Below are 15,172 nucleotides of genomic sequence, written 5' to 3'. Positions count from 1 at the left end.
GCCTAGCTTCTACATTAGACTGGCAAAAGCACTCATACTGCAAAAGCTACATCTACACTAGGTAGGTCTGCAGGTATACCTAGTGTAGACTAGGCCTAACAGTGCAGGGGAAGACACTTCAATGTGGAGACTTATTGCCTTTGCACCCGTCACTGCACTTCCTCCAACATGGGGGGTGAAGTGGATAGCCAGAACCCATGTAGTTGCAGTACCATCAGCCCCACCATCCCCATGCTCTCTTCCAAGATAGCATGAGCTCAACTCCATCCCTAGACATATAAAGTGAAACCACACCAGAGCAGCTCTCTCCAGGGCTCTGGTGAAGAGGGAAATTCTAAATTCTTAAGATTTTCCACCTCACAGATGAAGTTATTCAATTGCCTTTAGCTGTTTGCCTTTCAGTACTATTAACATTATTCAATTTTTGGCAATAAATGTAAGTTTTCACAATAGGAAACATTTTAATTAAGTCCATTTATAAATAACTAGTGTTTTCTTCTTAAAAGTCTCATTATTAATCAAAGAAAACCATCATCTCATGGTTAAAATTTTACTTAAACCAAACTTTTATAGTAATCTATTACTACTAGAATGTACAGTCTTGTTTTGGCAGCAAAGGGGTGGATATTAAAGAAAAACCAAAGAAACCAGAACCCAACTCCTCAACAAAAAGAAAAAAGACCTTGATTTCTAACTCCATGTATGCATATGTACACTGCATACTACAAGAACAAATCTGTTTTCCCCACAGATTAAGGCTAGACAGCTACATGCCTTATAAATGGAATTTCAGTGTAATATTCTGACTGCCCATCAATGCGATTTTCATCCGATTCATCTTTTTTTTTTTTTTTTTTTTTTTTTTTTAAGATTACGCTATAGAAGTAATTTTAAGATTAGGAAAAGCACTCCCATGCCTCCTCCTCTCTCCAACCATCTTATTCTCACCCTCTCTGCACTTAACCATGGCACCAGAGCCACAACTGATCATTTTCAAAATAATTTCTCCACTAAATAGGAAGCAGCACCCCCTTCAGTTCAATCTCCTCTTCCCTGCATTTATTTACCTGTGGCACCTATAGCCAGACGCATAATTGAAACATATTTAGAATGATAGTTTCCTTATTAAAGCAGGAAGTAGCATCATCTCCACTTTTTCTTTATGTTGTCTACATAACTTGTATTATTCATTTTAAACTGTGGTAACGTTCCAAAATGTAACAATAACAAAAATGAGTATTTAAGACACTATTTTATCGGGGGAGTAGGTATTATAAAATTAAGAGGTCTGTATTACAATGTTGTATGGGTAGGGCTCTTCATTTTCTGTTTTTATTTTATTTAATTTTTTCCCAGGAATTTATCAGTGTTTATTACCACAACAACAAAAACAGGTGAAAATCAGTGCAAAATACTATTAATAAATTTTTCTGGGTAAATATAGGGGTTTATTTTGGTGGCTGGAAAGACAGGAGAAAAAAAGTATTCAGTAGATTAATGCTTTGAATTCCTTTCATCAGTGTGGCTTGCTGCAGAACTATAAAACAGAACTCAAAACATAATGCCACTTCTGAGTTTAAGAAAACAATATCTCTCTAATCTCCAAATAAATTTTTTCATTTGAATAAACAGTTTACTCTTGTAGACTTGGAACTATTAGCCTATAAATATTTACATTTAATAACTGGACCACATCATTTGCAGCACATACACTCAACATCATCCTTTTCTCCTGTTTTTGTTTAAAACTTTCGAATACTTCCTTGCGTTCTGAAGTGTATTCTGACACAGATTTCTGTTTTCTTCCCATTTTAGTGTGTAAAATCTTTAAACAGTTATCTCCTAACAGCTTGAAATGTGTACATGGGGGGCATGAGATTTATCAGTACATTCAGATGCACACGCACTTCACAGCTTGCATGTGTGCCTGTTTGTTGTGTATACCTTCTAGACCAGTGTTTTCCAAACTTGGGACACTGCTTGTGTAGGAAAAGCCCCTGACAGGCTGGGCCGGTTCGTTTACCTGCCGCATCCGCAGCTCCCATTGGCTCCCGTGGCAAGAGGCTTTCCCTACGCATGCAGCATCCCAAGTTTGGGAAACACTATTCTAGACTAATAGATAGCCTTACTTCAACAGGCAGCTTTGCATATACACACAAACAAATATATTATCGTAATACATATACAATATTTCATGCAATCTATTGTATTTTCCTAATAAAACATACATATATACACACATACATATATACGTTTGAATGATACAAAAGTAGGATGAAAATCATAACTGAATAATACTTTGTAAAGCCCAGGAATTTTTTCAGTAAAAATCGGTTTAAACTGAAAATGAAGAGGCTTATGTATGGGACATTATTTTTTTTTAAAAAGGTTTGTTCATTATTTGATCTATTTGCTGTACTATTCACCACTTGTTAAAATACTTGCCAAGGATGCCCCTGTTAAGTTAAACACACAGATTATGCCTGAAAAGTTTCCCCCTTAACAATGTCCCCTTGAAAAAAAAATGCACTCAGTATAAATTGGCCAGGGGAAGAAGTGCTCATGCAAACAGGCTCCCAACTGGAATTGGTTGGGAATTTTTCAGCAAAACTTTTCTCTTCAGAAAATGTCAATTAAAAGCAAAATTTATCTGTTTCAACAAAACTTTCATCTGGAAAGGTTTCTCAGGTGCAGGACGGGCTATCTGCTATTCTGTTTTGTTTCTTCCCCTGGCCCTCACAAAAATTTTTTTCAAAAGGTCTCAGTTTCATTCTAATATAAACAAAAAATTCTAAAACTTCAAAATTTTTCACAACACTAACTTCTTGATTTGTGGCCAGCACTACTCCCAACTTCCTATAAATCCCAGTCTTCATCCCCTTTCCCAACACCCACTGGAAAGTCTTTCACGTACAGCCTCAATGTGACAAGGCTGGCCAAATTTCTATTAAGGTTGAATTATCGGCTTTCCCCTCACTGATCACTGGAAAGAGACATAAGGGGGTCTCAACCCAACTGCTAGGAACAGACCACTGAGCACTTCCAATCTTGATTTCTCTGGAAAGGAGGAAGGAGAGAGGAGTATAATCTTCAGCCTGATGGTCTCCTCCTTTTTTGCCTGGATGACAGGATAGAAGCGAGTCATCCAGGAAATCTTCCCCTTTCCCTGAAGCAGGATGGTGTGGGAAGGAATTAACTCTTAAAAGTACAGATGATTCCTTCCTAGAGAACTTACAGTCTAATTCTAGATGGGTCACAAATGACCGAGCCACAAAAGCTTAACAAACAGTGGAGAAGGGGTAAGGAAAGAGAAGGGTTAATACATTAGTAAGACCAAACAGCTACTTAATGTATATGTACACATCTTGTTGGAACTTGGTTCCATTAAATTATACATAAAATAACTAGTTTATGGAATGCAATAGGCAGGTACCTACTGAGAGCAAAAGAGGCCGAACACCATCACTGCAAAAGAACAGTATATCTGTGCAAGCAAATTTCTGTACTTGCAGATACGACATTACACAGACATGGATTTGTCAACACAGGAATTTGTTTTCTCTTAAAATTGCACACTGTAGCTTCTGTGATTAGTAATGAAATCTGAGATTCTTACTTAATTATGACTCCAGGAAAAACACCAAATATTGCAAGACTTATGATAGAATTGTGAGACTTGGCAACAACGTACCAAATAATAATGCTAGGGCAGATATGGTACAGACAAGTGATCATCAATGCTTTAACTACCATGTCATCTAGATCTGCTGAGAGCACGGTTAGGTGACAGCAGTTAAGGGGCCAGCTGCCTATCTACATTAATGCTCCCAGTGGTGGAGCTCCAGGGAAGTTTAAGTGAAAAAGTCTAGTGAAGACACAGCCAATTAAGGCTCACATTTAACTGTGATGAGGCTACATCTTTCCTTGCACTTCCAGATCTATGAACGGTTTCCCTAGCTTCCAAGACTGCTCCATGAGCTTGTCTTTCGGAGGTCTATATTCATGCTTTCCCAGAAACATTTCTTGTCTTTATCCTTTGCAATTTTCAACCTTTTCTCATTATAAGGCATACTATGTATTTTAGATCCTCTATCCCATATAAACTTCTATCCCACATAAACCTTCCCTCCTGTTAGTAAGAGCAGGGCATCAGAATTAGTTCCCCTCTTCTTTCCTTTCCTGTCTGCCATTCCTCTCTACTGGTGACTCTGTAACTTATCTACACTACAAATGTTTTGCCAGTATAGCTACAGCAGTACAGTTATACTGGCAAAGCCCCCACGTAGGCACAGCATAAACCAACAGTTTGTCAGCCAGTATACCACCTCCCTGAATGACATTAATTATGCTGATGCAAGCAGTCTTCCATTGACATAGGTGCGTCTACTCTGGGGCATTTGCCAGAATAGCTATGTTGGCTAGGGGGTGTGTTTTTTTCACACCCCTGACTGACACAGCTATGCTGACAAAACTTTGTCGTGTAGATCTGGTCTCTGTGAACAGCTCATAATTAGGTACTGTGATAAAGGTATGTCAAACAATCATCCTCCTTCTTTCCCCCTCAAACATTTGTATCTTTCAATCCTTTTGGGTAAAGTCTTAGTTAACCATTACCTTAATTAAAAAAACAAATCTTTTCTCCACTTGGTTTTTGAAGGTATATACATCTCCAGAAAAAAAAAAATCCAGTTCAAATGACCCGCCCCATTCATCCAACTCAGAAATGCAGAAGTACAGTATTCTTCTGTGCACAGACACAAAGGCTCAAACATACAGACTACTAACCACCTTGAAAATACAGATTTCAAAATTTCTCATAGTTAAACTGGAGTTATCAACAATTATGCTAAATAAGTTTATTCTATATCTTTTAAATTTCCTTCTTTCTGATTAGATATTGTGTGCTCATTATGGGTCTTTGTCCAACATGTTGTAGGTCTGTACCACAATTTAGGCCTTGACAAACTGACAGCAATGCTTGTCTTGTGTCCTTCACTATTAATTTGCAACAAATGGGAGCAGGTGATTGCACACTTGACTGCTTGCTCTACTGTGGTGCAGCTGCTATGCAGAAGGCAGCACATGTAAACATTTGCATGATTCGTGCCTCTGTAAGCGCGTCTGTGGGCTGCATGTGGCATTTAGGCAGCACTTGCATAACCCCCTTTGTATATAGTATTACTCAAGTACATTAAACAGTACACATTTAAGCTAGAGATATTCATTTACTAAAATGGCTATTCACATTCTCTATTTGTTGTGAAAACAGCTATGACTGTTTTAAAACCCCAATTTACCTTCATTTGCTGTTGATCTAAAAGCAGTTTAAACACATTACTGAACATTCTATACTGTCCGAGGATTCTTAGAGATAATTAAATGTAATCTCACTCTACTAAATGCCAGTTTCCATGAAAAAAATCTTACCACTTTTTGTTTCTCAACAAATCCACTGGTCTCTACATCATATTAATTAAAAGACATTAACCATTCCACAAGCATCTTAAAATATGAACCAGACAACTGCATTTTCCTATCTGAGTTACAGAAGCATAGACAAAGGTCAATTAGAGCTTTTAGAATAGTTTAAAACTGCAAATATTGACTCTGGTTTTATCTGATTATTTATTTTGAAATTTTGAGTTCACCTTGGTGGTAGACAGCTAAGCTTTCAAACTTCAGTCAAGTGTGCACACTGCAAACAGCTTGCTTGGAACAGTCAGATTTCAAAAAAAATAAAATAATAATAATACTCCTTTGCTTCTTAGTAGCACCTACCTGCTTTAAAGTACAAGCAATTGTTTTTAAACTGTGAATTTACACATTACTAATCAACCTGTGCTGTACATTTTTAATATACAATCACAGATTGTAATATGATGTCTACGAAGGATGTTACAGAGTGTGGAAAATAATAACAGGCATCTATGCAAGGTCCATATTAACAACTGTATCATAAAAAGCTTAATGGAAATAGTTACTGCACATGCATATTAATGTTTAACACTCAATATCTAGATTATTTTAAAGCACTTCTCAAATACCAAAAAAGTTATTCATAGTACAGGCAAATAGAGACATATGTTTTTAAAACTAAAAAGAAGTTAGGTTAAACAAAAAATAGCAGCAGGAAAAACAGAAAAAAAATAAAAGTAATTTATACAAGCAGCTATGCAAGATTTTTTGAAAATTCTTTAGTATGACAAATAATAAAATTTGCTCACAGCCTGCTTGTTGGCTAAGTGAGGCAAATTTTTACAGCAATATATCCCAATAATATCGTTTAGAAGAGAAGCCATGACATATTTTTAACTCTAGGGGCATCAGCAGCTGTTGTTATACTGTATACAAGAGCTGAAGTGATAGAAACAGATACATTCTCAGTGCACCTTATTTTGCCTATGGATTAGTCATACAAAAATATAATCAAACAGTATGACTATTTCAACCTGCTGCTGTTTACCTGACTAAAAAGATTCCCTTGTATCAAACCTAAATAAATATTCTTTAACAGTTATAGTTGTTTTAGATGTGTTTCTGCGCTGCACTTACCTGTATTTACATATCCCTGATTTATGCCAGGATTGCCTGATGATGGCTGACTGTATCTGTGACTGATTTCTTTGTTTAAAATGTTGCAACTGTTTGATAATAGTCTGAATACAACTCTGATGTTTAACTGATACTATCTCCCAGGGCAAAAGGTGTTTACTATAATGAGTTTCTGCTTCCTTTTCCTGAGCTCTACTGGTAAAATTAATTAATCCATTTAAACAGCAGAATTAAAAAAAACCCCACTAACAATATCCAGTTCTGTCTAATTAATTTCAGACTATACCTTATCTTATATTATATCCTTCTCAGTATTTCCTGGACTGAACCAAAGCAGCAGCTGTATTCTTTCCTTTCCCCTCAACCAGAAGCAGTGATAATTTAGGAAGGCCTTAAAAAACAGGCTGTTTCTAAAATTAGAAAAAAATAAACTCTTAATAAATCATTTACCTCTTTCTGGCTTCATTTTCACTCCCAGTCTGTTTCTTCCCAGATCTCTGAAATGAGCTTATAAGGTTTTTCGTCGTTCTTCTTCGGAAGACTCTCTGATGCTCTCTCTGGCTAGTTTTATTTATTTTTGTGTAAAACAATAAAATAAAACCCAGCACTCCACTCCTTAGGGCTTACAAGATCCTGCTGCTAACAGCTAGGCCTCCTCCTTGCATTCATTGTGGTGGCAGCAGCTGTCTGCGGAGAAAAGCTAAACACAGCCAGTCTCTCTCTCTCTCTCTGGAACTTGCCAATGTGTCCTTCCTTGACACAGCGTCTGAACAGGTCTATTTATAACCTGCCGGGGTAAAATCCCACACCACTGCCACCTAAACTCACCCCCCAGCAGAAACAGCCTCTGAGTCACAGCCGCCACAGGCAATGTCAGCCTAGGCTGCCTGGAGTCCACTCCTTTTTACCTGCTCCAGGAGGGCAAGACGCCAGACCCCTCCAACTGCCCTCCTCCTCCTCTACACAAATGCTCCTGGCTCGCAGCAGCCCCTCACACCACCGATCGCAATAGGGGCTGGAAGAGAGGGCAGCCCCATCCCCGCGCCCCCGAGCGCAGTCAGTGCCCCGGCTGATCTCGCTGCCCCCTCATCCAGCCAGGGCTGACCTGGATTTGGGACTCGTCTCTCACACCCTCCGCTCACGAGCGACCCCGCTCTGCCTGCCCGCCTAGCCCCGCTCCTGGCATACCGCGATGGGGGAGGAGGGGACTCGTACCAGCCGGCACAGCCGTTCCGCCCTACCAGCTCCCTGTCAGTGCCCCCCACCTGCCCGCCTCTGACAGGGCTTGCGCAGCCCGCTCCGCCTGTCACACAGACACCCCCTCCGATCAACGCCCCCTGCGGGGCGGGCTAGCCCTGCCCCGGCACCTGGCTAGCGCCGGGGGCGGCCGCATGCCGCACTCATCTCCCCCTCCGCGCCCGGCCACAGCCGCTGCTCGCCTGCCGTGCCCTGTCCCCCTCTCCCTCCCTCCCGGGATGTCACAGGATCATCTCCCAGGCCGAGGCCGGGGAAGTGTGGGGCGGCGGCTGAGGGGAGCGGATACCTGCCCCGGCAGCGCCGCGACACCCCCCGACACGGCACCGCCCCTGCCCTCCGCTCGCCCGCCCGCCCGCCTCACTTCTGCCTCCCCCCCGCTACGGCGCCCTCCGCTCCCTCTCGCTGCTGCCACAGACGGCTGTTTTCCATGGCTCTGCCGCCTCTCGGCGCTGCTGACTAACTCTCCTCCTCGCCGCCTGGCACCTCTCTGCCTCCGGCCACACGGGCCGCACGCATCACATCCACCCCAGGCGTTGCCAAGCGCTGGAGCAGGGCTGGGGGGAGGGGGCGTGTGCTAAACTCGGCGGCTTCACCTAAGGCCAGAGGGAGGAGGGGACAAGTGTGTCCCGGCGACTGGGCAGCGATAGGACCCCGCTCCCCCACCTCCCGGCTCTGTTTGCCTTGTCAAAACGCTGCCAGGGTCACATGTCCCAACAACAACCAATCCCCTCTCGTCACTTCCTTCTTGGCCCCGAGCCCGGGAAGGAACTCAGTTGTTATAGCAACAAAGCCCAAGAACAACTTAGGCCTGATTGCTGCGTAAGGGTGACTCCTCTCCCCTCCCCCAAATCCCACCACCACAGGTGGGGAAGGGAGCTGCAGCTGCTTTGACTGACAGGCTGCCCAGCTTAGTGTAAATATAGTTAACATAGACCAGGACAACAACAAAAAACCCTATGGTCAGGGTTTCTGCGGACACCCCCTGCCACTATGAACGGCAGTGATGCAGACACCCACTCCTACTACTGTAGTCAACATTTATGCAGATGTCATTTCCTCATTAGCACCAGGATTTAGGTAGATTATACCATGTCCCCACTATAGTTACAGTTTGTACAGTCGTTCCCCACAGTGGGCGGGATTCATGCAGGAAACCATCTCCCCTTCTTCCTCTGTCCCAGATCAGAATTTATACAGACACACCCTTCCCAGTATGAGCAGGATTTAAACACACACACACACACACACACACACACCCTTCCCAGTATGAGCAGGATTTAAACACACACACACACACACACACACACACACACACACACAGAGTCAATGGTCAATGTTTCATTAGCAAGATCATGATACAGTCAAGACATATGCGTGATCCTCTCCCCACTTGGGCAGGTTATATGTAACCATCACCCTGACTTTCTGACACAAGTACACTCTTTATAGTCAGGATTTATGCAAAGATGTTCTCCCAGGCCAAGCCCGAACATCTACACTATAATTTTATAGCTCTGCAGCCTGAGCCCAGGAGTCCAAGTCAGCTGATCCAGGCCAGCCACAGCCGTGTCACAGATCTTTTATTGCAGGAGCAGACATACCCACGCATACACACATCCTGATTTTCCATTGTCCTACACCTAGTGAAGCTATTTACTTCAGTGCAAAGTGAGTGTTAAAGGCTATCCCATCAGAATGGTAGCATTTGGTTCCTGCTTTGCGATTACTTTGCACTGGTGTAAATTTTATTAAAGTTAATGTTTAAAATTAAATATACACAAGTTAAGAGGGAAGGTACTGTACATCTGGGGTCAGACTTGAGTTATGAGGGATTACAGGTTACAAGGATCATGAGATATATACGTATCACATAACCAGCATAGACCCAGATTGGGGTGCGGGAGTTTTTTAAGTGGTAGTGGATAAGTGGGCTCAGGTATGCCACCCATGGAATGTATTAAGAGTCCAAGTCAGTATCAGTAGCAAATAAGTACATGAGTGGGGTGTGTCCCTTGGTTCATCAGGGAAGGAAGTGGGTTATTTCTCTGATTGGCAGTCTTGATTTCTCAACCTGGTATTGACGGTGTCCCGTGATGTGTTCCGTATAGATGACTCTGGACCCCTGATGGTGTCGGACACCATGAGCTGTCTCATGAGCTGGGCGTAGCATCGACCAACTCCGCACACTCTCAGTACCAACTCATTGTGGGGTCCCACGAGCTCAGGGCTCCCACGATCAGGGCATGGAAACACTGAATCGCAATCAGAGTCCTCTGCTAAGGTCGGAGAAGCTGAATCTTCCCTCCTCTGGGACAGACCCATGAAGACATGGAGCATTGATCAGGTGAAAAGAGAAGTTCCAGCCTGGCCCAATGAGGGGACTCCATGGATAGTTCAGCAGACAGCTCTTGTGTAGGTGGCCTCTGCTTCTAATATCTTTTACAAAACTTGGCCGTTGCATGGAGGCAGGGCCACTGGAAACTTGATGTGAGCATGTACTTTGGTCCCCAAATTGCCTTAATCTGGCCCTGCAGGTTCAGCTAGGATTTATAGACAACTCCCTCCTTCATGATGGGCACAGATCCCTGCACAGATACAAAAATAGATACATCCGCCAGAATCATTGTGATCCGACCCACAATCTGCTAGCTGTCTTTTATATGTATGCACATCTGCACTGCAGCCGCAGCAGCAAGCCATCTCACAAGTCTAACAGAGGGGAGTTGGGGATGAGATGAGCAAGCAGGGAGGCGGAGTCTTGTAGGGAAGAGGCGGTGCAAGGCCAGAGTCTGGGGTTAAGAGGCAGCGCGGGGGTGGGTTCTTGAGGAGAAGGGGTGGTGCAGGGGTGGGGTCTCGAAGAAAAGGAGCCACGTGGGGCCGAGGGCTGGGGAGAAGCGGAATCACATTGTGTGCTGCTTCTGGGGGCTCACAAGTGACAGCAGTAGCAGTGCGTGTTGCATCACAGTGGGACTGAAGGATGGGGCGCCAGAGCCCCATCCACCTCAATCACCGGGGGTGGCACCAGTGCCCAGGAGCCAGCAGGCAGGGCCATGGTGGGGATGCTGGCACTGCCCAAGGGCCCGAGCTGCTGGACAGGAAGTGGCGAAGCGAATGGGTCCTGGACAGCCCCGACTCCATCCTGTCACTCAGCCCCAGCCGCTGGCTGCTGGCCGCCGGCCCCGAGTGTGCTGTGCCCCCCAGGCTGCCCAAGCCAGATGCTGTGGGCCAGGTGCAATGGGTGAGTAGAGCCCTGCACAATTGTATCCACATCCGATCCACTATCCGCAAAAACGGTCCACGGATATCTGCATCCACATGGATGTGGACATCCGTGTATATGAAGTGGATATCTGTGGATTTTCAAGGCTCCACTTATGGAGACAACTTCCTCCCACTATGGTTAGAACTTATATAGACACTCCTATCCCCTCTAGGACTCAGTCTTGCGTGGACACCCCATTCCTACTATGAATTTACACACACACACACACAATGCAGACAACCCTTCCAACTGTGGCCAGGATTAATGCAGACACACATGGAGTTAGGACCTATGTAGATGTCCCCTTTCACACGACAGCCAAATATAGACAGACACAACCCCCCTACTATGACAAGGACCTTTGGATTTGTTACAGAAGGTAGTTCTATCTCCTCTGTATACAGTACCTATTCTGCAGATTCAGTATCAGATTTTCAAGAACTGGCACCAAGTACATTAGTAAATATGATGGATTCCAAGTTCCCTTTGTCTGTCAAATGAGGGGGGGTCCCTAGTTTTGCCTCACACAACTTCTCTCCCCAACTTCCTCCTTACAGCGTGGCAGCCCAGCTATTGCAAGGTACTCAAAATCCCAGAGCAACTCAGTCTTGTGCTATTTGTCCTAAATAAACTGTATCTATTTTCCTCTCTCAAATATTGACGGTGGCATTTCTATATCCTGCCACAACTACAGAGAGTAAATTGCCTGACAAACATCCTTGCCTCATTTTACTCATAGCTCAGGATACATAGGTGAATGAGAGAGTGTTACAAGCAGAGCTTTGATATTTAGACTCATAAATAATTGGGGAAGCGTCACACTCACATTGTGTTTGACTGCCTTAGACTTGCTTGGTAATTACAGATCTCAAAGCTCTTTACCGGATGCAGAATAATTGCAAAGGTGTTGATTTTGCAATATAAAAGGATTGGAGATGTACAGATATGTGGAGCTCATCATGACTGCATAAAGTCTGACTCAGCCACGTTTCTGATCCTTCTATTTATGGTAGCCAAATTAATGAAAATTCACATCATTTTTGTCACTATATATAAGATACTGCAGATCTTCCTGCTCTAATACTGGCTTTACAACCAAAATAAAATCTTTAACTATCTATTGTTTACATTAAACCATAACTTTTAAAATAGTAAACTTCTTTTAATGATTGTTAACTCAGTATGAAAGTGGGATTAAGACTTTTAAAGTCTTTTTACAACAAATGGACCTAGAGCCAAACTTTCCCAAAGTTTAGGAGTGCTCGGATCTTGGAGTTTTTTACAAGGGATTTTACTTTTCAGAAAGACTGCCTGCTACTAGCACGTGACTCACAGGAATTTAAAACTCTATCTTCAAATATGTTTTATTTATGACAATAAGTTCTTCTTGATTAATGGGCCAAATGCTGTGCATGCACAGCCCCCGTTGTTTTCAGTTATCATGGCACTTCTTAGGATTTGAAGCCAATGGTGACAGTGAGTATTTTGCACCTCATAGCATTTGAGACCTAATTCTGATAACTTAATCCCTGCAGGCTGAAGATGAGGAAGATAAACTAACTGAGGCTGCAGGGAAGGATATGAATGGAAAAACAGGGCAAGAAGAACTGTGAAAATTGGGGAAAAGGAGATGAAGATATGGGAGACTGGGGCCAGGTCCACACTGCAGTGTTAAATTGATTTAAACAGCGTTAAATCGATTTAACGCTGTAACCGTCCACAGTACAAGGCACTTAAAACCGATTTTAAGGGGTCTTAAAATCGATTTCTGTACTCCAGCTAAACGAAAGGAGTAACCCTAAAATCGATATTACTAAATCGATTTAGGGTTAGTGTGGACGGATATCGAAGTTATTGGTCCTATTCTTTTACTGAGCTACCCAGAGTGCACCGCTCCGGAAATCGGTGGTACCCTGGGACCATGGACGCACACCACCGAAGTAATGTGCCCTAGTGTGGACGTGTAAAATCGATTTTATAAAACCTGTTTTATAAAATCGATTTTACTAATATCGATTTAAAGCTGTAGTGTGGACGTAGGCTGGGAGAGGCATGAGGGCAGAAGGAAATGGAGAGGTTAAGGATACAAACAGAAGAAAGAGAATGGAGATGAGAATGAGAAGAAAATATTGGAGGAAGGGAGAGGAGAAAACTGAGGAAAAGAAAACAAGAAATACCAAAGGATTAAACATGAGGGAGAGAAAGACACACATGCAAAGATAGAGAAAATCTATACATCCAGCAACAGCCCCAACCTTCTGCCACAGGCAGGAAGTACTATGAGGAGCCTTAAGGTAGAAAACTTGAAGAAATGTCATAATGAAGACAAAGAAGAGGAGAAAGGCCAAAAGAAGAAGAGAATAGCAAGCTAGGCTTGCTCTGTGCTAAGCTGTAAAATACCATGCAGAAGATCTAGGTGAGTCAGCTTCTTGTCCTCCTAGTCTCATTCCTTGGCTCAGCAGGGGTTGGGTGCACTTGGGAGGCGCACCACTGAACCCTGGTTCAGGGAAGAGGAAAGAGAAGAAAGGCTGAGTTTTTTGCTTTTTATGGTGGATGTGAGACACAGACCAGGAAGTACTATGGCAGGAAACATATAATGATTTGAGACACTTTTTAAAATAAAAATAATGTATTTCAATAGCTTCAATTTCAGGATTTAGCAGTTTTAGCAATGAAGGTGATAGAATAGGACAGCCCAACAATCCTGAATTGAGACTCACATTTACTTTCATTCGAGATAAGCAAGAAAGAGATTAAATGAAGAAAAGCCTGTTTAGAAGTAAGAGACAGGTGAAGACCTCATACCAGTAGGATAGTTTCACTTAGTATAATATAAAGATGGCTAAAGAATGGCGATGATCCTTCTGCCCTGGACAATCACATACCAAATGATGAGCACTGTATGAATGCCTCGATAGATAGAGCCTGTTGAAAGCCCCTTGGCACAAACTTGTTTAAGGGGAAGAAGGCAGGTGCATATTAAGGTATCTGGGACTTTTGCTAATACAATACCATTAATAAAATTTGTTTCTGATTTGAGAAAACATAAATGGGGTTAAAACATCCTAATTCAAGTTTTTGTGGCTGAGTTACAAATCTCACAAAAGCAGATTTTGTTTGGAAATGCTAGCAGAATTTTAGCTATTTTAGCACTACACAGTACAAATATAACAAAAATAATAATCACATGTCCTTGGGGTGAATGCATAGCTGTATTTACTTTCAGGACTCTTGCCATCAGCACAGTCTCAGCAATCTTAATATCTACCCCAAGGATGTCCATTAGTCTGTATTTGTCAGGGCATGTGCAAGGAAATGACATCTGATGCTGCAGATCAAGATTCCTGTAATTCCAAAGTGAGGTGGCACTACTACTTTGGGATAGCTGGTAATGTGCCATAAGACTTCCGTAAGGTACTCAAAAATCACAGCAATAGGCATGGTATGACAACTTAAATATAAGAGAATAGGAAAAACAAACTATTGAGGAAATGTGTTTTCTAGCACACTGTACAAATCTGGTATAGTTTAATCAGCTGTTGTGATAAACAGATAGTTAAGGGTTAATGTCTCTTTTACCTGTAAAGGATTAAGAAACTCAGTAAACCTGTCTGACACCTGACCAGAGGACCAATAGGGGGACAAGATACTTTCAAATCTTGGTGGAGGGAAGTCTTTTGTTTGTGCTCTTTGTTTTGGGGGTTGTTCCGTCTTTGGACTAAGAGGGACCAGACGTCAGTCCAGGTTCTCCAAATCTTTCTGAATCAGTCTGTCATGTTTCAAACTTGTAAGTAACGGCCAGGCAAGGCGTGTTAGTCTTATTTTTGTTTTCTCAACTTGTAAATGTTCGTTCTTGCTGAGAGGATTTTACCTCTGTTTGCTGTAACTTTGAACCTAAGGCTAGAGTGGGTTCCTCTGGGCTATATGAATCTGATTACCCTGTAAAGTATTTTCCATCCTGATTTTACAGAGATGATTTTTACCTTTCTTTCTTTAATTAAAAGCTTTCTTTTTAAGAACCTGATTGATTTTTCCTTGTTTTAAGATCCAAGGGGATTGGATCTGGACTCACCAGGAATTGGTGGGGGAGAGGAAGGAGGA

At 42.5% G+C, this 15,172-nt stretch overlaps 1 protein-coding gene across 1 annotated transcript in view; it reads right to left on the bottom strand.

Annotated features, from left to right (window-relative positions):
* The window catches only part of ATOSA (atos homolog A), a 64,017-nt gene extending 55,535 nt beyond the window's left edge, over positions 1-8,482 (bottom strand). The window contains exon 1 of the mRNA XM_050966883.1: positions 7,003-8,482. Within this exon, the coding sequence (XP_050822840.1) occupies positions 7,003-7,018 (16 nt within the window). The 5' untranslated portion in view covers positions 7,019-8,482. The remainder of the gene's footprint in view (positions 1-7,002) is intronic.
* Positions 8,483-15,172: the final 6,690 nt, after the last annotated feature.

Source organism: Gopherus flavomarginatus, chromosome 9, assembly GCF_025201925.1.
Source record: "Gopherus flavomarginatus isolate rGopFla2 chromosome 9, rGopFla2.mat.asm, whole genome shotgun sequence".
NCBI lineage: Eukaryota > Metazoa > Chordata > Testudines > Testudinidae > Gopherus > Gopherus flavomarginatus.
Note: the sequence above shows the minus strand (reverse complement) of the source record. Positions and strands in the feature narration are given on the sequence as shown.